The 21985-nt window shown below is 35.6% G+C and overlaps 9 protein-coding genes across 9 annotated transcripts; 5 read left to right on the top strand and 4 right to left on the bottom strand.

The window, feature by feature from the left end:
• Positions 1-379: 379 nt before the first annotated feature.
• EV154DRAFT_167412 (uncharacterized protein) lies at positions 380-1399 on the top strand. The gene is made up of 4 exons (XM_051594192.1): positions 380-686; positions 740-800; positions 862-1020; positions 1080-1399. Exons 1-4 carry the CDS (start codon positions 387-389, stop codon positions 1118-1120), a joined length of 561 nt encoding a protein of 186 aa, XP_051459301.1. The 5' UTR covers positions 380-386; the 3' UTR covers positions 1121-1399.
• Positions 1400-1716: 317 nt separating this feature from the next.
• EV154DRAFT_417719 (CRAL-TRIO domain-containing protein) lies at positions 1717-2652 on the top strand (the record flags this gene model as incomplete). The annotated part of the gene is made up of 5 exons (XM_051595807.1): positions 1717-1913; positions 1970-2185; positions 2239-2422; positions 2486-2523; positions 2580-2652. 5 exons carry the CDS (start codon positions 1717-1719, stop codon positions 2650-2652), a joined length of 708 nt encoding a protein of 235 aa, XP_051459300.1.
• On the bottom strand, positions 2300-4130 carry EV154DRAFT_503268 (nucleotide-diphospho-sugar transferase). Its single transcript, XM_051600900.1, has 5 exons — positions 3619-4130; positions 3509-3565; positions 2928-3451; positions 2580-2857; positions 2300-2523 (listed from the first exon to the last, which is right to left on the bottom strand). Exons 1-4 carry the CDS (start codon positions 4101-4103, stop codon positions 2772-2774), a joined length of 1152 nt encoding a protein of 383 aa, XP_051459299.1. The 5' UTR covers positions 4104-4130; the 3' UTR covers positions 2300-2523; positions 2580-2771.
• Positions 4131-4132: 2 nt separating this feature from the next.
• Positions 4133-6078, bottom strand: EV154DRAFT_503264 (uncharacterized protein). The gene is made up of 4 exons (XM_051600899.1): positions 5455-6078; positions 5247-5394; positions 5125-5196; positions 4133-5072 (listed from the first exon to the last, which is right to left on the bottom strand). Exons 1-4 carry the CDS (start codon positions 5610-5612, stop codon positions 4209-4211), a joined length of 1242 nt encoding a protein of 413 aa, XP_051459298.1. The 5' UTR covers positions 5613-6078; the 3' UTR covers positions 4133-4208.
• A 467-nt stretch (positions 6079-6545) lies between these two features.
• EV154DRAFT_461711 (snare associated Golgi protein-domain-containing protein) lies at positions 6546-7890 on the top strand. Its single transcript, XM_051597560.1, has 3 exons — positions 6546-6913; positions 6977-7235; positions 7301-7890. The coding sequence occupies exons 1-3, from the start codon at positions 6618-6620 to the stop codon at positions 7838-7840; spliced, it is 1095 nt and encodes a 364-aa protein (XP_051459297.1). The 5' UTR covers positions 6546-6617; the 3' UTR covers positions 7841-7890.
• A 3996-nt stretch (positions 7891-11886) lies between these two features.
• EV154DRAFT_479787 (uncharacterized protein) lies at positions 11887-12546 on the top strand (the record flags this gene model as incomplete). Its single annotated transcript, XM_051598289.1, has 1 exon — positions 11887-12546. The coding sequence occupies one exon, from the start codon at positions 11887-11889 to the stop codon at positions 12544-12546; it is 660 nt and encodes a 219-aa protein (XP_051459296.1).
• A 2036-nt stretch (positions 12547-14582) lies between these two features.
• EV154DRAFT_461707 (ribosomal protein S27a-domain-containing protein) lies at positions 14583-15360 on the bottom strand. The gene is made up of 3 exons (XM_051597559.1): positions 15221-15360; positions 14788-15140; positions 14583-14726 (listed from the first exon to the last, which is right to left on the bottom strand). Exons 1-3 carry the CDS (start codon positions 15321-15323, stop codon positions 14712-14714), a joined length of 471 nt encoding a protein of 156 aa, XP_051459295.1. The 5' UTR covers positions 15324-15360; the 3' UTR covers positions 14583-14711.
• Positions 15361-19758, top strand: EV154DRAFT_503257 (protein-domain-containing protein). The gene is made up of 14 exons (XM_051600898.1): positions 15361-15609; positions 15670-15753; positions 15824-15907; positions 15966-16082; positions 16151-16444; positions 16503-16733; positions 16799-17075; positions 17140-18328; positions 18383-18545; positions 18607-18735; positions 18801-19011; positions 19072-19377; positions 19427-19513; positions 19581-19758. Exons 1-14 carry the CDS (start codon positions 15550-15552, stop codon positions 19640-19642), a joined length of 3294 nt encoding a protein of 1097 aa, XP_051459294.1. The 5' UTR covers positions 15361-15549; the 3' UTR covers positions 19643-19758.
• Positions 19759-20749: 991 nt separating this feature from the next.
• On the bottom strand, positions 20750-21564 carry EV154DRAFT_479784 (uncharacterized protein; the record flags this gene model as incomplete). The annotated part of the gene is made up of 3 exons (XM_051598288.1): positions 20750-20923; positions 20989-21267; positions 21376-21564. 3 exons carry the CDS (start codon positions 21562-21564, stop codon positions 20750-20752), a joined length of 642 nt encoding a protein of 213 aa, XP_051459293.1.
• Positions 21565-21985: the final 421 nt, after the last annotated feature.

Raw genomic sequence — 21985 nt, 5'->3', positions numbered from 1 at the left:
TTCCAGCATTTTGTAATTATCGAGCTTTTACATTACATAATAATTTAGTAAAAAGTTGTCAGCATCACTGCCATATTTGGAAGTCTTGCTCCCATAAAAATTCTTTAAATGGATTGTGCTGAGATAAGGTATATATCAGATAATAGTATAATGTAGCTGCCATCAATTGGTAACAAGCATCAGGAGCCAGACCGTTCGACTCGATGTGACGGAGCACTATAATTGGTACAGTCAGGATGATCCTCAATAAGGCAGTTAAAAGTACCTTTTATGATCCAGCAAGCTGGGTTTTTTTTTATTTACCCGGGGCCATTGATAAAAATAAAAAACCCCACAAAAATTAGAAAAGGTTTTTCTTCTTCCCTTCTTTTTTCTAATTATAAAAAATGGCCATTCACCTTAATAAAAAAAGTGGAGCGCCAGTATACCATCGTAACGGCGAAGCATCATCTAAAAACTATTCAATTTTTGGGGATAATGGCATGATGAATTATGCATATGTATCTTCTGATGAGGATTCTGATAGCCAAGGACATTACACAATGCCTACCAAGACACCTGAATATTTTAACAATGAAGAATTAAAGAAAAAAGGGACTTCATCATCCAGTGGAGATTATAGAAAGAAGGATACAACAGTGGACCGACCTGTCATTCTCTCAAAAAATAAGCTTTCTAGTAAAAAGGTACGAATAAGCCGCTCATTGAAGACGGTGACACTCACACATGAACTTTTTAGTTTGTCTGGCCTTACGGCGGAAAAAATGTTTTTTTGACTGGCACCTTTGATGATTGGAAAGGTAACAAAAAAAAAAGTTACTTATTTTGTGGGTGTGAAACCAAAAATTAATATCCTCATAGGTTCAATCCAAATGACACCTGTCAGTTCAACAAACATTCACAATAATCTGTTTTACGTTACGGTAGCGGGGCTTGATTTCTCTAGGGACATACTTTACAAGTTTGTAGTAGATGGCCAATGGTGCTATGATATTAAAAGAGATCATGTCACAGAAGCTTGTAAGTTTTTTTTTAGGTTGTATCTCTCCTTACTTCTGCATTAACATTCATCTCCTTAGCCGGCAACATCAACAATATCATATATGCCAATAGTTCATAGCGGACCTTTCTCAACATTACATTATCCTCATTACTTAATTATACACAAGCGCATCAAAATAAACGAGTTTATTCATATACGTCTTGCACTAAGACATCACCATCGAGTAGCGAATTATACACTTCATTTTCGAGCAGATCTTATTGAGGAGGTTTCATTCATAGAAACGAGAGGTAGCTGGTTAGCAAGTGTGCTCTTTTCTTATTAACCAAGAAGATTATGCTTGTCCAAGAAAATCATTTATCATCGCTTATATGGCTTTTGACCTCATCAAGCGATAAAGGTCAAGATTCACGCCTCAGTTATAAGCCCCTTACATAACGAGATGCTTTACCTGAAGCAACTTTGCTCTTTTTTCTTTTTTGATGTAGACAACTTGAAATACACATTCTGTCGACAATCCTTGTCGTTGTACACACACACACTCTCACACAAAAGTAACCTCGGCTCCCCATTCGATAAATTTTGTATCCATGTGACGTTTGTGACGATGGCGCATTGTTCACCCACAGATTGTTAAAAATTCCCCGCCCGACCACTATATATGAAGTACGTCCATGACACTTTTCTTCTTTCTCTCTCTTGTTTTCTATATAATGCCTGAAAATAAATTTGTATCACAGTTTACTATTGCTGAATCCGTCGTTGTTGAACGATTAAAAGAAGACTTAAATGATATATTGAACCAAGCCTTTGGTGATACTCAAGTCTATAATTTATGGGGGGTGCCTTTGGTCATGGATTCGGAGGATGAACGTCTCAAGGTAGTTTTAGTAAAGTTTGCGAGAGCCAGGTAAGCGTAATTTATATTAAGATGGCACTTTTGTATTTAATAAACAAAAATAACAGAAACTTGGATTTTGATGCAGCAAAAGCCATGTTGATAAACACGTTAAAGTGGCGAAAAGAGTTCTCAACAGACACCATCCTCGACGAGGAATTTGATCAAGATATATTTAACGAAACGATAGGATTTCTTTGCAATACAGATAAACAAGGTAGACCTGTCACTTATAACTTTTATGGTGGATTAGATCAAAATACAGTCTTTGCCGACGTAAATAGGTAAAAAGAAACGGCGATTTCTCTTATTCTTTTAAGTTACTGATAAGAGATAGATTTATTCGTTGGAGAGTTCAATTAATGGAAAAGGGTATCTCACATGTGGATTTCATCAATATAGATTCCATGGTCCAAGTGCATGATTATAAAGGCGTGTCAATTTTTGGACGTACGGCTAATGCCAAACAGGCAATAAACACAATTATTAAATTACTGCAAGATAATTACCCTGAGTTTTTGGTAAATATTCACACCTGCGCTTCAAGTGTTTCTTACTAGTGATACTAAATTTATTGCTTCAAGTCTACTAAACTCTTTGTCAATATTCCAAAATGGGGAACGTAAAGTGTATTAGAAAAACATGAAGAGAAATGTAAAAACTGATTAAATTATATAGCGTGATTTTTAGACTAGTTCGTCCGCTACTTTCCGAAGCTACTCTAAAGAAATTCGTCATATGTGCCAGGTAAAATATATTAGGTAAACATGAAGTAATTTTTGTGATTAAAAAAGTTATATTTTATAGCGATAATTTAAACGAAACACTGCTTACGTATATAAGTCAGGATAGTTTACCCCCCCATTTATTCTAATACCTTTGGGTAATCAGAAAATCCGTCTTTTGTTTACCCACAAGATCAAGGAATTGAGGCGTACAACTCCACCAATGATTATCTATGAACACACACTCTGCATTAGGTCCTCACTCTTTTCTTTTTTACTTTAATAAATACTATGATCTTACCCATACTATCTTGAGGATCACAACTGCATTTCTCAGCAGCTAACCATCCTGGTTCACTAGGACAGTTTTTGAAAGGATTATGATAATAACCAATATCGTAGAAGAAATGCACCTCTGATTTCTTTAGCATGAGAGCGGCAGCGATACTATGAACAGGTGCATCACCCCATCGCTCATAAAAGAAACCACCGGCTTTATCCAGATGATTAAAGTAATCGATGTATTTTTGAGAACGAAGAAAGGCCAAGTTGCCAATTTCAAAGTTACTCCAGAAATGACACAAGTTGTAAGTTTCACCACCGTCATTTGTTACCCAACTCATCAAACTTTCGGTATCGTTAGCAGGTACAATATGTTGAGGATATTTTTTCATGAAATCTTTGGTGGTCTCCCATAAGGTGGGGATTGTGTTTTCATATTCCTTGAGTGAGATGGCAAATCCATATTTCAAATCCTTATCCTTCATCACTTTAAATGGATCATAATCAATATCGCAAGTAAATTTAACGTCAGGTTCAACTCTCCTAAATAAAAAGTTAGTGGTCAAAGAGAAATACCATAGTGATCCTAGTTGTGGTTACCAGTAGTAATCGAATTGATCCATGAGAGGGTGTCTGAAAAAGAAACCGCTCTGGAATCTACAGCGGTTTTTAGTTTTCACAATACTTTTAAACAAGTCTCTTCTTTCTACCTGCACATGTGTCGATAAGATTCCATACCACCGTAAATGACTTCCTCGGCCTCCATTTTAGCTCTTGACTCTCTTGCTTTTTCTTGATCAATCCACTCGGGGTAACCCCACATTTCCTTTGTTAATTCACCGTAATAAGTCTTTCCAGAAGCCAGGCCTGTTGTCCATTCTTTAAACTTGTCGTCAAATGGGTCGTTATTTAGAAAGACCCAAGGGTAATGAAACTTGTGATTGAAGCGGTCTTCCATCATTTGCATGGATTCACGCAATCCGTTTAAATCCGAGTTTCTAGCTAGCACCACAAACGCGGCATTTTCTCGCTTGATGTTGGCGTCTTGTCCAGCATAATCGTACTCATATGCGGGATAGTCGTTTTGCTTTCTCTTGTAGCCAGTGTTATTTTGTACACCGTAGTATAGCATGAGTATTAAACATATCGGTAATAATACTAATAGGCCAATTCTGCCATATCTCGCACTAATCATTTAGGTGATAAACGAAGAAAAAGAGGAAATTTATCTTTTAGTGCACTTTTTTTTTTTAGCTTTATTTTTATAATTGGCGTGCGGGATCTTTTTATGTGTAACAATTTATCTTGTATACGCAGGAGGAGGAAGATGATTACTAGCATAAGAGGGTAAATCACATACGACAGGCGGTACAACCACTTCATGCAACGTTTCTCCGGAAGCTTCACTACTACTGGATGTACTACCATCAGTTTGATATTCTGGTAAAGGACCCATATCATCTGTGGAGATATCCAGTGCATCATCTACAGCTACCCTTCCCGTGGTTTCTTCAGCAACAGCAGCAATCGCAGCTCTTGAACCCATTCTCAAGATGGATATTTCCCTATCCAAATTCTGATCCAGTAAACATCCATTGATTCTCAGATGTGCTTCCAACAATAAAATCTGATGATCAACCCAATCAATTGTTCGTTGCTCGAAATGAAACTTGGCCTTATTATATCCATTTTCCAGACTATTAAGTCGAGGGTTCAATTGAGTTCGTAGGATGAACTCGATCTTGAGTCGATACCCTCTGTATTCTGTCAAAAGACTTAGTACATCTGTTTCTTTTGCTGTCTGATGCGATATATTGGGTACATCATCGGGACATAACTGATGTGCTTCCAGTACAAGTTGATAACCTTGTTTGGCTATGTCATCAGCCTTTTTAATGGGATCCAATTGAAGTAGCGCTTTATCAAAAAAAGAACTCGATGTATTGGGTGCCAGTGCTTGTCTGTCCATAAAAGTAGATGCGCCGGGTAAAGATTTCATGGCAAGTTCTATTAACTCTCTCGCTTGGTATAACTTGGACTGTGCTTCCTTATGTTGACCTATCTTTAATTTCAAGTCGGGTATCTCTTTGATTAATTGGTCTACATCATTTCGCAAGTGCTGCTCGAATATATAAGAGGCATCTTCCATATCCGGTATGATGAGCTAGAACAAATCGTTTAAATAAAATGGATGTATGAGAAGAGAATGAACTTACTTGGTCAAATAATGAGTGTAGCTGATCACAGTATCCATCCAGTTTTTGTTTTTCTATATTTAGCTCTTCCATCTACTCAAATTAGGTACAATGACAAAATAATTATCATGAAAGCCTCATACCATGACCTTTGCTTGATCCATCTGAGTCTGTAACTGAACAATGGCATTATCATAAAAACGAACGGATTCAATCACTTGACTATATGTTTTGAGCAAATTGCCAGTCATATTTGGACCAGACGCATCCCTCTCCATCCTATACTTTTTGCTGGTTTTATGGGTTGTTTAGCCTTTTTATTTTACAGTGTAGAGCAAAAGAGAAACTCACAGTTCACTTTCAGAAAATTCTTTGAGATGTTGTTGTTTTTCAAGCTTCTTCTTAAGTCCCTCATAGTACTTTGAATGCGAAGGTAATGACTCTCTGACCCATTGTAACGCAGTGATTTCTTTGACGAGTTGAAGGTAGCGATCTTGTACTTGACTCATGGAGCAAGGAAAAAAAAAAATGTAAGAGTGAGAGAGAGAAACAGAAAACGTCAGCCTCTTTTTTTTTTTTTTTTAGCTCCCTTTTTAAGTTGTGGAAAAAACTGAAGCGATGATTCTATATTCTTTTTCTTTTAATTTACCATATGGATATGGGACCTTCTCAGGCTCCTCAATGTGATATATCAACCGCTTTTCCCTATGTTTCAAAGCTAAATTGTTAACGGCCGGATTACATTTTCCCGATCACGTGGCGGGTGCGTAACTTTTACCCATTTGCAGGAATTTTAACTCACTCAGTAGGCAGATATTGTTGATTTTTATTTTCAGCTATTCATGTCAATGCCACAAAGATTTTTTTTTTTTATACATCAGCTTATGAAGCAGACAATGACAATAAAAATAAATAAATAAATAAAGAATAACCGATGATTAGTTCCTGTGCTCCATAGCTTATCGATATGCACATGTGAGTAGTTGGGGGAGGACCTGCCCAGCCAAGAATTCATTAACTTGTATAATACCCTCCTTTTACGTAAGCAGTAAATACAATGCTGTACACATAGTCTCTCTTGTAAGCATATCCCAAGTAAATCCAAATAAAAGTGTTGCAATTTAAGCAAGTAAAGAATATCAAGCTACACAAAATATTCTACCCTGTTTCACTCTCGCAAGGTTGAGATTGATATTGTGTGAATGTAGACATTGCCATGACATGTATTAATCCGTTTAATGTAACCCCTTGTTTCTATGGCCTAAGAGTAGTATGGATAGTCTATCTTCCAAAGCAAAAGTCAACCGCTTTTAAAGGCTACCTTAGTAATCAAACAACCGTCTTTTTTGGTTTAAAAAAGCATCAGACCCAATTCTTGAATTGTGCAACGTTGCTTTTTAAAACATGCCATACTTTTTTTTTTTACAATTTCTCGGGAATACCTTTTAACCAAATCCCAGCCCTTTTTTTCTTTTCTTGTTTACCAACAAATAAAAAAAAATATATATAAGACCATGGATCCTCATGGTAAAGCATATTCGGATACGATTGAAATAGCAGACCTACAGCAAGAAGAGCCTTTATTGAGAGGAGAGGATAGCTTACCGACTGTATACCAACCATCTCGTTTTCAGCGTTTCGGTCAGCATTTCACAAAACGTAATGTCAAGAAACAGATATACGCTTGGCGTTGGCCAATCTTGTTCATTCTCGCTAGTTTCGTTATGGGTTGTATTATGTGGACCTATCGAAGACAAGTGTTCGAAGGGTTAGAAACACTTTCTGCGGGTTTAAAAGGCATGGGATTCAAGTAAATGTTCTTCGTATTATCGTTTTATATATTCAGCTAATATTTATCTTTTTCTTTTTGTAGAGGTTACGTTGTCATGTCAGCCTTGATTTTCTCTAGCGCTTTTCCACCATTAATTGGATATGGCACTTACCAGACTTTATCCGGCTTCACATTTGGGTTCCAAAAGGGCTTTCCCATTTCTTACTTTAGTGCACTTACAGGTGCTATTGTGTGCTTCTCTTTATCAAGACGATTTTTAAAGGCAAGCGTCACTCGTACGCTACACAAATATCCCAACTTGGAAGCCGTCGTCAAAGCCGTCGAAAAAAAGGGATTTAAGGTAAAAAAATTATATGGATATATATTTTAACTGGCGTATTCAAAATTACAATGTGTGTACTTTAGTTATTTATCCTGATTCGTCTTTCACCTTATCCGTTCAACCTACTCAATGTATTATTTGCATCCACCAATATCTCGTTATTTCACTTTGCAGCAGGTACAGCACTCACTCTATTAAAAATCGCTTTCCATGTATACATTGGAGCCAACTTGACATCGTTTGCCAAGCACATCTTGGGCGAGGATGAGGATATGACAGAAGGACAGATCAGGGCTGAGAAAGTCCAAAACTTTGTTATGGTGATAGGTAGTATCATTACCTTTGTGGGTATGGCTTACATTTACCGTGTCGCCAAAGCCGCTGTGAAAGAGGCCAACACTCCAGATCATGAAGAAATGGTTGGATTTTTACAAGAAATAGAGGAAGAAGAAGAAGAAGAAGAAGAAGAAGAAGAAGAAGAAGAGGATCATAGAGAAGAGCACGAATTAGAACCTAGACAGAGTGTTTCTTTAGACGTATGGGATGCTTGGGGTGATGATGACGACGATGAGGAAGAAAATGAACCAACCTTTAAAAAGCAAGTGGTTGGAAAAAATGACTAAAAATAAAATGTAAATATAATATTTAATGAAAGAATTTGTTGTGCAATGCCATGATGGAATATCGGAGACGATTCCTTTTAAAATGGGTGGCATTAAAGTCCAAAATCTTGAAACAATGCAAAAGTATAATTCATTTTGATTGGTCGACAACTTGGGATGGTAACTGACTCAAAATAACATAAACGGTTATGGTCCATATTTACAACAGGTTTATCAAACTTTTTTAAGCGTCTTGTTGGTGTACGATGAAATACAATTGCATAAAAATGAGAAAGTGAGAGAAGGAGTGTGCTGGCTTTATCAACAGACTCCTTATTGTTGCAAACCGATTAAGGAATACTACGGCCTTTGGAACACTACCCAAATTAACAAGTTTTAAAGATTGATAGGAAATGCATGGCCCGAAAACTTTATCCCAACTCTTTATATATGAGAAAAAAAAAGTTAGTTTTGTTCAAATTGGGTGGGTGAGAAGAAACTTAGCATGTTGCTTTTACTACTTTTCGAAAGAAAATGATCACTGTCAAATCATTCGTTGTACTCTCGTCAGATGCATGTGCGATACATCGTACTTTTGTCAAGATACAACTGAAATGCTGTAGTGAGTAGTAAATTGCCCTCATTTGTTTGTACAACCAAACACTGAAGAACAAGAGATCACTTATCAGCCAATCACATTATGGCGAATACGGCAATGATGAAAGACACCTGTTCAAAAATAAAAATAAATTAGTTATCGCTTTTAAAAAGAGATTAGATGATTTATAATTGGATCAATTGGGCAAACCGCATCACTTCAGTTATTCCATAGTTCATTATCAACAAAAGCAGAAGTCTGCAATCTATTTTTCCCTATAACTGCTAAACAATATTAACAAAGGACAGTTTGTGGGTGTTAGTTTCGTAGGCGGTATCAATTGTTACTGTTCGTGACCTGGTGAATGACTTTTTATAAATGAAAAGTATCCCGTTTACTTCTTCATCGTCCTTCGCCTGTAGACATATCATAATTAAGGCCTCCTACTTTTAAACAGACGAGCATATTTCCCCTCCCCCGCTGTTGTCATTTAAATACAAAGCTTCTGTATTCCTGGACACCCTTTTTACGTTTTTTTTTTTTTGATTATAGGAGATTTTCTTCTGCTAAAAAAGTAAATAGTTACTTTTAAAAAAGAGCATAAATTCATACCTTAATATCTAAATTTTGCTTACTGTAAAAGGAATCATGGAAAATGTGATGGCTATAATCAATACTAAATGTTTTGTAGCAGAGAAACTGAACAAAGTAATCGAAGCAGGGCAAATAAAGTTTTGACTATAGTATTTTATCAGACGCAAATAAATGCGTAAAGCCAATTATTTCTTCAACAATTGGCTCGTTCTTCCCGAGTTTACGTCTAGTTACGTACCACATACTTAAAAGACATGTCCACGCCTATGTTATCCTTGAAGCTACGAGATGACAGGTTTTAGTTTTTATAAAATACACTTCAAATCATTATTGGTACATCCTACTACGGAGATACTGATAGATAAGTACAAGTTCATCATTACAGATATGTCAGAGCATGGAGTTATTTTCGAATGTTTCTAACACAACTGGTGAGTTCAAATTTTAGAACTGAATATTATCCTGACATAAATCAGCTTTTGTTATCAGTTTGCACTATTATGTCATTCTGACACAAACAGGTTTTTGTTTATCAGTATCTCTTTCTTTTTCCTTTTTTTCACATACTTATGTATGGTATCATCTTTGCGAAAATAATAATAATGAATATAGTGAAAAGGTTGGTTAACAATGACGACTCAATCAAGAAAACGCTAAAATATATCTGTTTTTCTTATAAAATAGATGTGTTTTATTTTTCGCTATGTAATGAATGCCTTGACCGGGTTTACTGTCCGTTCCATACTTTGTATCACGACTTTGAACAAAGATACTAAATCGTCTCATTCTTTTGCTAGTATGGCTCGATGTTACACAGCGTAAGATTATTCCTATAAAATCTCTTCAAATAAATATTCTTTAGTTTTGTCTTCATCTAACTTTGATTTTTATCTTGTACTTAATACTAACAGAAGAATATATTCAGATGTATAAAATAATTAATGTGATACAAAGCCCCCATCAAAAACTTTTGTCTATAGACGTATACTCGTCGTTGTTTAAGAAGTGACAACGCTTTAGTAAATGCTTCGCCACAGCGTTGCAAATTTATTCTAGGAGACAAAAGTAATTAAATAATATATATCATGATTTTTGAACACGTTTAGATAGCCATCCGGCAGCACAGTGACTTCATTATGTGCCTTGTTAATGGTCAAGGGAACATACGTTGTAGGATTATCTGGTAAACGTTTGATGAAAACGTCAGCCAAAGTAGCAAACAGACGTATTGAGAGGAATTATAATCAATCAAACTTGGAAAACAATGAAATAAGCCCTAGTAATACACTCGTTTTATCTTAATTAAGAACGAAAAGACAAACTCTTGACTGAAAATACACCGCCAAGTAAATAATATCGGTTTTATTTTTCTCTTCGTTACGGTGGTATTAATAAACCAAAAGTCGTTTATAGTCTATTCGTATATACAAGAAAAACCATTCATACACGATACAAACAAAAAGATAGCAAATTTAATCCGTAAGTAAAAGAGTAAAATCAGACAATATCTGCTGCATGATAAAAGGAGGTCACCGAAAAGTTTATCTACCCGTATTGCAGCTTCCAAACAGCCGGTATTAGTAAGACCTCGGTGATTATGAAAATCATAAAATGGAAAAAAAAAGACCAGCCGGAATAACTGACCTGTTTTTAACCTCCAGGAACTCCACAAACAGCATTGGCTCGGGGATAGGGGAGGGAGGGTTTATGGGAACCCTTTTGCTGGGCTTAATTGAAGCAGTAGATAAACTATCTGGGGAATACATATGGGAGTGTGGAATAGGACTAGACATTAATATGTTGATCCTTTAATAGTCTATTCTTTGTGGGGCTGACATTGCCAATGAAGTAAATCATAGATCGGGCTGTATATACATACACACTATTTATATCTCCTAGTGAGAGATAATCGAAAATAAAAACGGAGAATATACATGCCTATATCTTCCTCCGTACTCTCCAGAATCGAATTCGATTCAGCATAAAGTAAAGCCGAATTAGTTCATAAAGTCTAAAACACTAGTCAAAGGATGACATTTAAGCATGTAAAATTACCCCTCCCTATCTCTCACCTTGGCAATATTACTCGATATTTTAAAGAGTATTTAGAAAACTTCTTAAACAAAGTACCTTTTTAAATAAAGGTTCCATTATTCCCGAAAAGTTTTTACGTTCACGTCCACAGTGTGTTTCAATTTTATTCGAAAAATAATGTTCCCAAATTTAATTTTCAAGAGTGGACTGCACTTGTTAAAAAGTGTTTAAGTTCGATGCGCGGAGTTATAATCACACAAAGGGATGTTGTGTTGATCAACACACGCCCGATTATTTAAAATGTTCTACTTCCCGTAAGATTATATTTGACACAATAATTGCGTAGCTTTTCTCCTATAAAAATATCATGATGGTGGCGGATATGCGATGTAGGAAAAAAAAGGGATTGTTATTTAAAAAAACTATAAAAATTGTCTCCTTTTCTTCCCCTTACCCTGCTAAAATGGTAAAGAAGGTGCTATAAATATATACATAAAATGTAGGTGAACGAAATGTATGATGTATGTAATAGCATGATATTAATAATACCATTATAGTCATTTTTATTAGTCGTTACCATAATAAAAGGCTTCCTATCATGTTATATAATACATCAAAATATGGTGTTACAAAGACGGGAATGACCCATTGTAAAGAGGGGGTTATTTTTGGGAAATGAAACTAAATCGAGGTACAGACTGTATGTATCTATGCTACGCCGAATTGCATGTTAATATGACAATTTGTATTTAAACAATGATGCATATATAAGTCAGCTTCTTTCTCTCTCTTTTTATTTCTTTTTTCTTTTTTGTCGTTTACCCCTTCTATTAATTTTATAATGCCTCGCAAAATTTTACATCGTATATCCCGTATATTTAATCATAAAGATAATGAAACAAACCCAATAGTAAAAGAACCATGTATAGTTCCAACAACCACAATACATAATAACAGCTCATTGCCTATACTTCTTCAAAGAGCACCCTCGTCAAAATTACTGATCGATGACTATTTGGACGTTTCTACTATAGAATATAGTAGCAGCTATAATAATCTGCATCAACAAAGCCTCAAAGAAAATCGACAGTCCTGGCTCACAAGTATAACTAGACTGAAGACTCTTAAGAGAAGCAGCCACCGAAAGCGTAAAAGTACTGAATGTTGGTTTGTTACTCAGGGGGAAATTGAAATCCCGGATCAGCAGCAACAAGGGGTTCGACTGGAAGAAGAATTACTAGGCTCGTCGCCATTATCAGTTACAAGCTCGCTTTGTTCAGCGAATAATAGACATCATCTTTCATCATCTTCGTCATCTTGGTTACCGATAGAAAGCGATAGTGCCTCTACTGCACGTACATCTATTGATTCACAAACGGTGAAAAGCTTAGTCGTCACTCAACCACAGCTAAAACAGGCATCTTGCATTAGTCTGGCTGAAAATGTAAAACATATTTTAGGCGATGCTATATTTATAGCTGACCAAGAATTAGATATTTAAGTAATCACTATATATATATATAAAACCTTTGTACTATATTAATAAATAAATAAATGTACATGTATGTGCATAGAAAGAATGCTTTCTTCTATCAAGACGGCTGACTGTTTCATGGCTACAGGTATCACTTTTAATATACGTTTCAAGTGTCATATTGCAGAAAGAATCCAATGAAATTTTTAACTTCAAAATCAAAAATAATGACCCATCACTTGGGTATATAAGGTTATCGGCGGAATCTTTTTCCTTTGTTAATATGAGGTTTGCTTTATTACCGAAATTAATCCGTCTTTCTTAACTTTTTTTTTTAATAAACAACCAGCTCTTATATTGTATGTCTTTACGGTCGCTTAAAGCAAGCTGTTGTTAATATGTGAATTTCGCCACATATATGGCTGTACACACAAATTTTACATTAATTTTAGTGGTCTTAAGGACGGAATGGTTTTAATTTAAAAGGTCAGAACCTTGATAAGCACCTGGAAGCATGAGCATACTTTTCAAGCAGTCGGAAGAGCCCTAGATAATCCACATATTTTTAATTATTGGGGCCTGTGAATATACAATGATCACATCAGATCATACGAGTCTGAACAGTAACTTTATTGTTCCATTTTTTTATTATTTGTATACCTGCCTCTAAACATATGCTACAAAAAAATAATATCCTGGTGCATGGAACGTCCAAACTCTTCTGTGGAAAAAATGATGTATGAACAAAAACCAATGCAGATGGTTAGGTTACGCAAATAGGGGTTCTAAACTTTAAATCTTCAAATAAACCGGTGATGGCATTGTACTTTGAATGGTAATGTGTACATTCCCTCTCATGTGATTAGCTCTTTTCAAGTATTTCATCTTCTTTTCAGGAATAAAAATGACAAAATCAGCCGGTTGTATGTGATGTCTACAGATGTAATGCTTCCGTGGTTAAAGGTTGCATATATGCGGATAGCATTGCTGGTGAATAACGGTCATGGTTTCTAAATTGCTGATAAACAATGGATAATATAACGGATAACCATATAATATGCTATAGATTTGAGCATATAAAACAAAAAAGAACCCACAAAGAATGCTATAAAAACGCACATTTACATGTTGTACATAATTCAAACGGTACCTTTTATTTCAGACTGTTCTCAAGCAAGAAAAAAAAAAAAGACCTGAACTGAACTGAAGTGCGGACTTGACTTATATGGGATTTTGTGTAATAAAAACTTTTTAATTTCACAAACCAATATGACTTTTATTCTTGTCATAATAATACGCCAAATTCAATATGAACGAGGCCAAAAGAATAGTCGCACACAGAAATAATAAAATCAGGATTATAGTTATGTACCATATTTTCACACATTATATATCTGGATTGTCCCTTCTGTCATTTAGTTACGCACCATAGTATATTTCTTTTCAATTCAGGGCCTTGAGAACAGCTTTAAAAGGCATAGCTTTTTGATACTCACCAGACAGAGAAGTGTCATTAAAATGTCAAAATCAAAGTGGAATCAAATACACCATTTCATAGGCTAGAAGAAATGGAGAGGTGAAAATAGCAATACTCGTTTTAAATCTATGTCGCAAAGTTTTACATACATATGAACCACAATGTGATACAAATATTCCTAACAAAACTTTTAGGATGGCCGCACGGATTATGTAATTGTCCCTTAAGAAGCCTATACAGACATTATTCTATTTTAAATGTAAGGCAATAATATAACAAATGTTGATCATGATTCAGGTACCAGTTCGATTATTGTATTTTTCTAGTGTCTCGAAACCCCTATGAGTTTGCGGCCTCATCTAAAGTACGAATACCGAGCACACCAAAAGTTAGACAAACTTCCCAGATTTAAGTAGGAAGACATTTGAAATGATGCGACATAATAAATGTTTGCTAATAAAAGACATTTACTAGGCTTTCATTTATCTTCGACCGAAGGAACCTTTTATCTAAACTCTACCCGCTGAGACGAACAATGAAAATAAATAGGGGGGGGGGGGACGTTGTCAAGGATACCCGAAGCATGATAAGAAAGACAGATTATATATGTATTGTTAGATATTTATTAATAGTAGGAGATCAATAGAGAGCATCCCAGTTTATATATAAAGTCTACTTTTTTATGGTGAAAAGTCTAATGATTTAAACAGATGATTTAAGCCTCTTGATCCTAAGATTGAAAAATATATTAGTCTTTCTGATTGCGATTGAATGAATTATTTGGGGTTTACCTTTTGGAAGACATAGGTCAAGTGACATTTACCACAGTATTGACGGTCACTGTGCTTGGCCATGAAGACACCAGCACCACAAGTGGCGTTAGGACACTCACGACGGAGACGGGTGATCTTACCAGATTCGTCGACCTTGTAGAACTTCAAGATAGCCATCTTAACCTTGGTACGCTTGTGCTTGATCTTCTTGGGGGTAGTGTAGGTCTTCTTCTTTCTCTTCTTACCACCACCGAGGAGTTCAGCGTTCATGTGGAGGGTAGAGTTGTCTTGGACACCATAGAGGGCAAGGGTCTCAGAGTTTTGGAGAGACTTACCAGCGAAAGAAAGACATTGGAATTCAGCATCGATACCTGATTCAATATACAAGATGTCAACAAAGGTTCATTTTATTATTATAAAAAAAAAAAAAAAAAAAAAAAAAAATAGTTACCTTCACGGGCAGCGATCATGGACTTGACATTCTCAACAGAGGTGGTGTTGGAGACCTCGAGAGCGAGGGTGTTACCGGCAAGGGACTTGACGAAAAGTTGCATTGCTGACAAAAAAGAGAAGGAATCTACACCCTGACACTGTGGCTCACAGGTTTTGGCACTAAAATTTTTTTCCTCCGGGATTAGAATCAACATTAGCAGTCGTGCCCTATAATGTGGCTTGGTATGAAAAAAAGGGGGGGAAACGTTGGATGAGGAATATTAGGGTGTAATTGAATCACTTTACACTTTTGGAAACTCCCTTTTGTTTTTGCAGGAAAAAAAAAAAATGGCTCCTTCAAAAATTTACGACTTTGACCCGATAGAAGCTGATGATGAACTAGAACTCGTAAATTTCAATACGCTCTTCCTAATGTCGCCATTGCTAACGTATTACATTTGCGTTTAGGAATTATCAAAACTATACGCGAACCATCGTGCTGCCGCAGAAAATAAATCTGAATTGGAATTGCATAATTACCTTCAAGACAGGGTAAATTTAGTATAGTTTACTTGTTTTAATAGTCTAAACTAAATACGTGATACTCTATAATACCTATCAGGCATCTATCAACAAAAAGGAATATCATGACGTTGTTTGTGCATTATTGTACGGCGTTCTCACTGAACCCGAAAATGCTCGTTTGGTAAATGATTGATTTACAAAAAAGCAGCTTGTGTCAGACCAACTAAAATCGATAGCAGTTCTTCCAATCCATTAGTTTTGTCAATCGTGATCATTTTGGAAATATCATCATGAAACTTCAAGCATTAATCATATCTATCAAATTCCCATGCATGAAAATTGCAGTCCGAGAACAAGTAAATAATGATAACAATAATAAAAAAAAGTTGGATGAAGAGGAAAGAATTGATATTTTCTATAATAGATATTTTGGTTGATTAGTGAATTAACAAATCTTGGTGTGCAGAATGTGGATTCACTCTATCTATGTTTATTGCGACAAATCCGTAGTGGAGATATGAGTCAACCCAACTTATTATTATGCGATCAATTACTAAAGTTATTCGAATTACACAAATCATGGCTTGATTCCAACATCAGATTAATACCAACCTTTGTATATACCTACCTTAAAGTCATTGCAGACCACCAAAAAGTCCAACTTCAATCACTACAACAAAAGGAAATCAAATTTGTCATGACCTTACTTAAAGAAAAGGTAAAAAAAAAAAAAAAAGAATTGGTCCCTATGTAAGTGGTATTGAAAAAAAAAATAGTGGCTAGCCTGTTGTGATATTGGTAGAGACCTGATTCGAGTATTACACGATTTATCATTGACAATACCTGAGTTTACCCAATTTTGGGAAGTGTTACTGAATAATCCACAAAAACTATCACCTCGATTTGGAGGCATAGAAACGCTATTGAAAACACCCACAAAAAAAGAGTACCTGAGATGTAGATTAACACCTGATATCGAATTTAAATTGTTATTTATTTTACAAAATGTAAGGGAAATTGACTTACGATCCTTCTTTTCGTTTTATATCTTACTAAAGAGGTTCTATATTAGCTACGATCAAACCAATACCAGCGAAATCTCAATTGGTTTATCCAAAGATATCTCAGTACGCCCGAGTCAGAGCCTTTTTACGTGGATGTGGTACGATACTTAGTAGCTGGATGGTATCCTTCCAACCAAATCCTACAAAGTGACATTGTTCCTCGATATGTCGTCATCGGCAGTATGATTCGATCCATCAAAAACAAAACAGTAGTTGCCAATGTAAAGACTGCATTAATTTACGATTGGCTTTTTTTTACTCCTACAGATAATATCATGTTCATCGGTAAAGAAAAAAAAAAAATACAAGCGCATCATTATCTTTTCTTTTGTACTTATCTCGTATTTAGAACCTGCCATGTTATTAATGGAAAGATCGGCGGAAAGATATCCATACATCACATCTGTCATCATGGAGTTTCTAAAAAATTCAGTCGATGATTACTTTCCACCCTTAAAAGAGTATATGGCTCGTTGTGTTGCTTGTGGTATGCGAGTATTACTGAGTAAAGGTGTGATTCGAAGCTTAATGCCTATTTATAAATGCCCTTCTACTGAACCTACCACACGAGAATATATGCAAGCCTTATTTTCAGAATTCCTTACGGATGAAGCATCAGTGCATGCCTTACCAATGCCTACCCATCTTCAAGCTACACCAAGTATACCGGGCACACCCAAGACCGAAGGGTACGTGACCGAGGAAGAATTGGAAGAAGGAGAAGAACCTGCTACTACTAGTACTACTAATACCACTGCTACTGCTACTATTACTACTACTACTCCTGCTGCTGTACATCATGTAGATGATGATGATGTAGATGAATACCTCTATGGAGACTCTGACACAAAACCAAAGACAGCTGAGCAAGAAGACGAAGATATGGAAGAAAACCCTTTATCAACACTCAGCACTTCATTCGAACCTGATCAAGAAGACAGAGAGGAGGTACAGACGCCTGTGAAAGAGGAATCAGTGGCACCAGGATCGATTGCCGGTGACGACCCAGACGATGTAGAGCAAATGGCGACTGATGACGATTTTGAAGACGAAGTGGATGAAGTAGAAAATATTCAATCGAATCAGTCGTATTGGATTTTTGGTGATTCCCTAAAGAGATTTAAAGAATCAAGTGCAGCTGTGACACTTGCACAAAAGAAGGAGGGAGATCAAACGAATTATGCTACCAACTTGCATACCGCAAAAAAGAGTTTAAAAGAAATTTTAGCAGTATTCCTTCGTATGGCTATACCCCCCGAGACTTTAGTGCCCACCATCGGACCCTATGTACGCAATATGGTTGCTTCAAATATGTTGGAACATGTCACTACTTTTGAAAAATCAAATGACGTAGAGGCGATATTGGAAGATCCATCTAAGGACGTCTTTGACTTGATCATGGCTACCTTTTGGAGTGTGCGCGATAACGATGCTTCTAGAGAAAAATTGATCCGATTAATAGGCTGTATATCTCATACAAAAAAGAATAAGGGAAAACGACATATTATTGGGATGCGATGGTGGTCTTTTATTGCGATGTATGTATGATATTAATACTATTGATTACTGTTACTGAATTGTGTTTTTTTTAGACAATTGGAAGCCGACGAAAACTCGGATATACCAAGTGCTGATAATTGGTTCCCTGGGATCTTATCTAATTACGAAATTTATGTTTTACATGCGTATGCGATTGAAGAATCTACGATCGACCAGAGTGAATACTTGAAAGACTATCTCAAGCAAGACTTATATGTAAATTATGGATTTGAACCTAAACGATGATGAAAAAAAAAAGCTAATTATTTTTGTGTAGATACTTGCTGAGCAAAGTGTTGTTTTCTTTAATGATATTATACCTCTCTTATACCAATATCTTCCAAATGCAACTGTCGGAAACATGGATATCTTAAATCTTACGGTCATGATGCTATTACCTGAATCCGTAAGTCAATCATATTCATTATTAATCGGTATCAAGTTTTTTAAACATGGATGTGTTTTTACTAGATGGGTAAATTGGTGTGTCGTTTACATTATGGGTCTATCAAAGTGTTTGGAGATAAAGTAGATGTAATTTTATTAAATAACTCGCTGTCACTTGCTACATATGAGACCATGTGTTTCTGGCAATTGCTAGCAGCAGAATTACAAGGCAATAGTAATTATATCGAATTGTTTTTCAGTGAACCACAAATTCTTGATATCTTGAGAACCAAATGTAAGTTTTTTTTCTTTCTTTTTTGTATATGAATGGTCAATAATTCACACTTCTCGACAGTTAAAAATGAAATCATCTCCTCCTTATTCTCTATACTTACAAGTACGAAGCCAACTAAGGATTTAATTTATTCAATTATACGTATCATTCCTGAGAATTTCAAGACGACCGAACCTCAAGTTCAATTCGCGCTTGCTTCGTTTCAATACTGGTCTACCAATATGACTAAGGTGTTTCTGACGGCCGTGTCACAATTGACAAATTCATTTGTCAAACAAATTGAAACTGGTAAAGAATATGATGTAACCTGTGCTGCTACATTTGTTTCTATCATGATGACTTGGTGGAACCAAAAACTGACTTCAGGTAAAAAAAAAAAAGATAAAAAACGAATAGGAACTTATATCTCTTTTAGAAACTTTTAAAAAGGACAAAGCATTATTAGCTGTCTTATCGAAACTTGGAGATTCAGTAAACCAATCTTATCCCAAAGAATGGCAAGGTAAATGACACGCTCAGATAATCGTGTGTATCGGCTCTTTTACTTACTTTATCACATAATTACATAGCTGCACCAGTTGAGAATCGTAGAAAGAAGAGATCCATTATGTTAGAATCAGACGAAGAATAAACCGTTTTTTCTACAGTGGCATTTTGTATTGATTACGATGTTTTACTTTTCACAGACAAACCTAAATAAATAAAGCTGCGCTTTTTAATACCTCCACGAGGTTTTTTTTTAAAAGATTATCAAAAAAGAACTAAGAGTATAGTTAACGCATTAGATAGCAATATCAACAAGGCATAGAAATGAGGCACGTTAATTACTAGTAAATTATCGCCTATCCATGATATGTCGAAAGTGATAACATACACTTTAAAGTTGGACAAGATTAGTTCATCGGCTTATAAACTCCTTCTTCTTGCAACTCCCATTGAAGCATCAGTTGTATAACCCTTAATCGGTACAGTGTCATTTTTTCATGCAATTACTTTAAGTTAGGCATCACCGACACCGACACCGACACCGACACCGCTTTGAGACAAAACAACGGTGGCTGCTTAATGTCCACACGCCTTATATTTTTTCATATGGCAGCTGTTTTTCTTTTTCTTTGCCAATTTTTAAAAAGCCAGTTATACCACTTGTCGGGAAACGATCAAGCCGATGGCGACTTTTTTTATTTGCACAAGCCAACCCTGATACCCAACAACAACGTTAAAAGTATCAAGGAGAGGATAATTAGTACCAGCAGGTTAATGAACCTCTACCTCTTAAAGTACTTAGGGCGACGTAAATATATAAAAATTTAAAATGTAAAAAAAAAAGAACAGATAATAGAGAGATCTAAAGCGTTTGGAATATAGGCGTCGGAAATGTATATAATATGGGTCAGATGTGATGTAGTGCAAAGTACCGATGCTGATTGTCGTCGGTCACATTTGAGAAGATTATAATTTGTTTTAGACAATATACTTTCTTTTAGATTAACTTCATTTCAAACGAAAACTACAATAATTTTATTATTGAGTAAAAAAATGAAGGTCGATGAGGTTACTGTTGAGTTCGATAACATTGAGATGCTTAGAAGAAATGAGTATGACTTACTACAAAGAAAACATAAAGGTACTCCAAAATTCAATCATGATAACTGAAAGCATTATTTTCCCAGCCAGTAGATACATATTGGCTTTGGTACTGCTCATTCAACAATTTAATGGCTTCATTCACTCTGTCCTAAATTCTTGCTTCTTCTCTCGAATTTGAAGATGTCGATATGGTACTGTCAGTGCTGCTATCTGAATCAGATTCATATACAAGTGAGACATTTGGAGCCAGGAAATTCAAATTATCTTCATGGATGATTTGGAGAATGGTTTCAATAATGTCAATGTTCTTCACTATGGTTCTCTATTGTTATTTTAATATAAGAATGAGTTTTTTTTTTAAATAAACGCTATGCAAGCTGTCTTTACCATTAATGACATGACTACTGATATATAATCTGCAATAGCTCCACCGCTTTTTTCTGGAACAGGGATGCTGACTTCTTTAAAAGTTGTATGCATAATGGTGCTATCGATGATTTTTGTGATAGTGATTGATAAATTCAACTTGTTGACGCGACAGGAAGTTGATGACAAGTGTTCTAATGCGTTTGAAAAGTGAAGAATTGATCTCCAATAAACTAACAATTTTTCCCGTTGATGTCTCCTCTGTCTACTATGTCCCTCTCTTGTTACACCAGAGAAACTCTGGACTTTTCATCAACCACACCCTTGCCACCATAACATCACGCCTTGCAATACACCCTTTCTTGGACTCATTCAATCAAGCGTTTTAAACTCTTTCTTGTGTAAAACTTTTCTTTTCTTCTGTCTAGGTGATTCTTGTTCTTCAGGTACTTCTGTTCTGTCCACAGAATTGGTATCATTTGCCAAACTAGTTTCTGCATTTTTATAACCTTGATCCAATATGTCGTCTCTAACAAAAGCTCTTCGCTGCTTTTGAATATAATGTCTTTGCTCTGCAATATTATTGTTCGTGATCATTTGCACAGGCCTCGAATTAACCACGTTAAATGTCTTCGTTGCTAAATTGGTCGCTTTTCTTAAAGCTTTGACTGAATTTTTGTTTTTAATGCATTTGCAATTTCAAAAATCCGGCAAGCTTTTTAAAAGGACTTCTTTTGTCTTTTCTTCATCGTGAAAGCTAAAGCTATGGCTCAAAATTTCAATCAATTTCATGTTATTCCAATTGTTAAATGGACACGAATTTAAAACTAGAGTAACGTCGTTGTAAGAAGCCAAAGAAAAAAAAACAATAAATATAATGAAAAGGATGGTGGATACTCACCTTCATTCAGCAGAGGTTTAATATTGTTCATTATATTGTTTAAAATTTGATCTGAAATCAGGCGGGATTACCGGAAATGTCCAGAACTCCGTATTTTTTTCAGACATATTTTTTATA

The sequence above is a fragment of the Mucor mucedo genome, assembly GCF_025094135.1.
Source record: "Mucor mucedo strain NRRL 3635 chromosome Unknown EV154scaffold_29, whole genome shotgun sequence".
NCBI classification, from domain to species: domain Eukaryota; kingdom Fungi; phylum Mucoromycota; class Mucoromycetes; order Mucorales; family Mucoraceae; genus Mucor; species Mucor mucedo.
The sequence above is the reverse complement of the archived record's forward strand: the minus strand, read 5'-3'. Positions and strand labels throughout refer to the sequence as shown.

What these genes read in the sequence shown, in the direction of transcription:
- EV154DRAFT_461711 (XM_051597560.1), top strand. Translation starts at nt 6,618, where the DNA reads ATGGATCCTCATGGTAAAGCATATTCGGATACGATTGAAATAGCAGAC. An exon ending in TTAAAAGGCATGGGATTCAA is followed by an intron (nt 6,914 to 6,976) that starts GTAAATGTTCTT and finishes TTCTTTTTGTAG; the next exon opens with AGGTTACGTTGTCATGTCAG. An exon ending in TCGAAAAAAAGGGATTTAAG is followed by an intron (nt 7,236 to 7,300) that starts GTAAAAAAATTA and finishes TGTGTACTTTAG; the next exon opens with TTATTTATCCTGATTCGTCT.
- EV154DRAFT_167412 (XM_051594192.1), top strand. Translation starts at nt 387, where the DNA reads ATGGCCATTCACCTTAATAAAAAAAGTGGAGCGCCAGTATACCATCGT. An exon ending in ATAAGCTTTCTAGTAAAAAG is followed by an intron (nt 687 to 739) that starts GTACGAATAAGC and finishes TGAACTTTTTAG; the next exon opens with TTTGTCTGGCCTTACGGCGG. An exon ending in AGATCATGTCACAGAAGCTT is followed by an intron (nt 1,021 to 1,079) that starts GTAAGTTTTTTT and finishes TCATCTCCTTAG; the next exon opens with CCGGCAACATCAACAATATC.
- EV154DRAFT_503257 (XM_051600898.1), top strand. Translation starts at nt 15,550, where the DNA reads ATGGCTCCTTCAAAAATTTACGACTTTGACCCGATAGAAGCTGATGAT. An exon ending in AACCCGAAAATGCTCGTTTG is followed by an intron (nt 15,908 to 15,965) that starts GTAAATGATTGA and finishes AATCGATAGCAG; the next exon opens with TTCTTCCAATCCATTAGTTT. An exon ending in ATCTCAAGCAAGACTTATAT is followed by an intron (nt 18,546 to 18,606) that starts GTAAATTATGGA and finishes ATTTTTGTGTAG; the next exon opens with ATACTTGCTGAGCAAAGTGT.
- EV154DRAFT_503264 (XM_051600899.1), bottom strand. Translation starts at nt 5,612, where the DNA reads ATGAGTCAAGTACAAGATCGCTACCTTCAACTCGTCAAAGAAATCACT. An exon ending in GAATTTTCTGAAAGTGAACT is followed by an intron (nt 5,395 to 5,454) that starts GTGAGTTTCTCT and finishes CCATAAAACCAG; the next exon opens with CAAAAAGTATAGGATGGAGA. An exon ending in TACACTCATTATTTGACCAA is followed by an intron (nt 5,073 to 5,124) that starts GTAAGTTCATTC and finishes GATTTGTTCTAG; the next exon opens with CTCATCATACCGGATATGGA.
- EV154DRAFT_503268 (XM_051600900.1), bottom strand. Translation starts at nt 4,103, where the DNA reads ATGATTAGTGCGAGATATGGCAGAATTGGCCTATTAGTATTATTACCG. An exon ending in GATCAATTCGATTACTACTG is followed by an intron (nt 3,452 to 3,508) that starts GTAACCACAACT and finishes CTTTTTATTTAG; the next exon opens with GAGAGTTGAACCTGACGTTA. An exon ending in TGATCCTCAAGATAGTATGG is followed by an intron (nt 2,858 to 2,927) that starts GTAAGATCATAG and finishes GTGTGTTCATAG; the next exon opens with ATAATCATTGGTGGAGTTGT.
- EV154DRAFT_461707 (XM_051597559.1), bottom strand. Translation starts at nt 15,323, where the DNA reads ATGCAACTTTTCGTCAAGTCCCTTGCCGGTAACACCCTCGCTCTCGAG. An exon ending in CATGATCGCTGCCCGTGAAG is followed by an intron (nt 15,141 to 15,220) that starts GTAACTATTTTT and finishes ATATTGAATCAG; the next exon opens with GTATCGATGCTGAATTCCAA.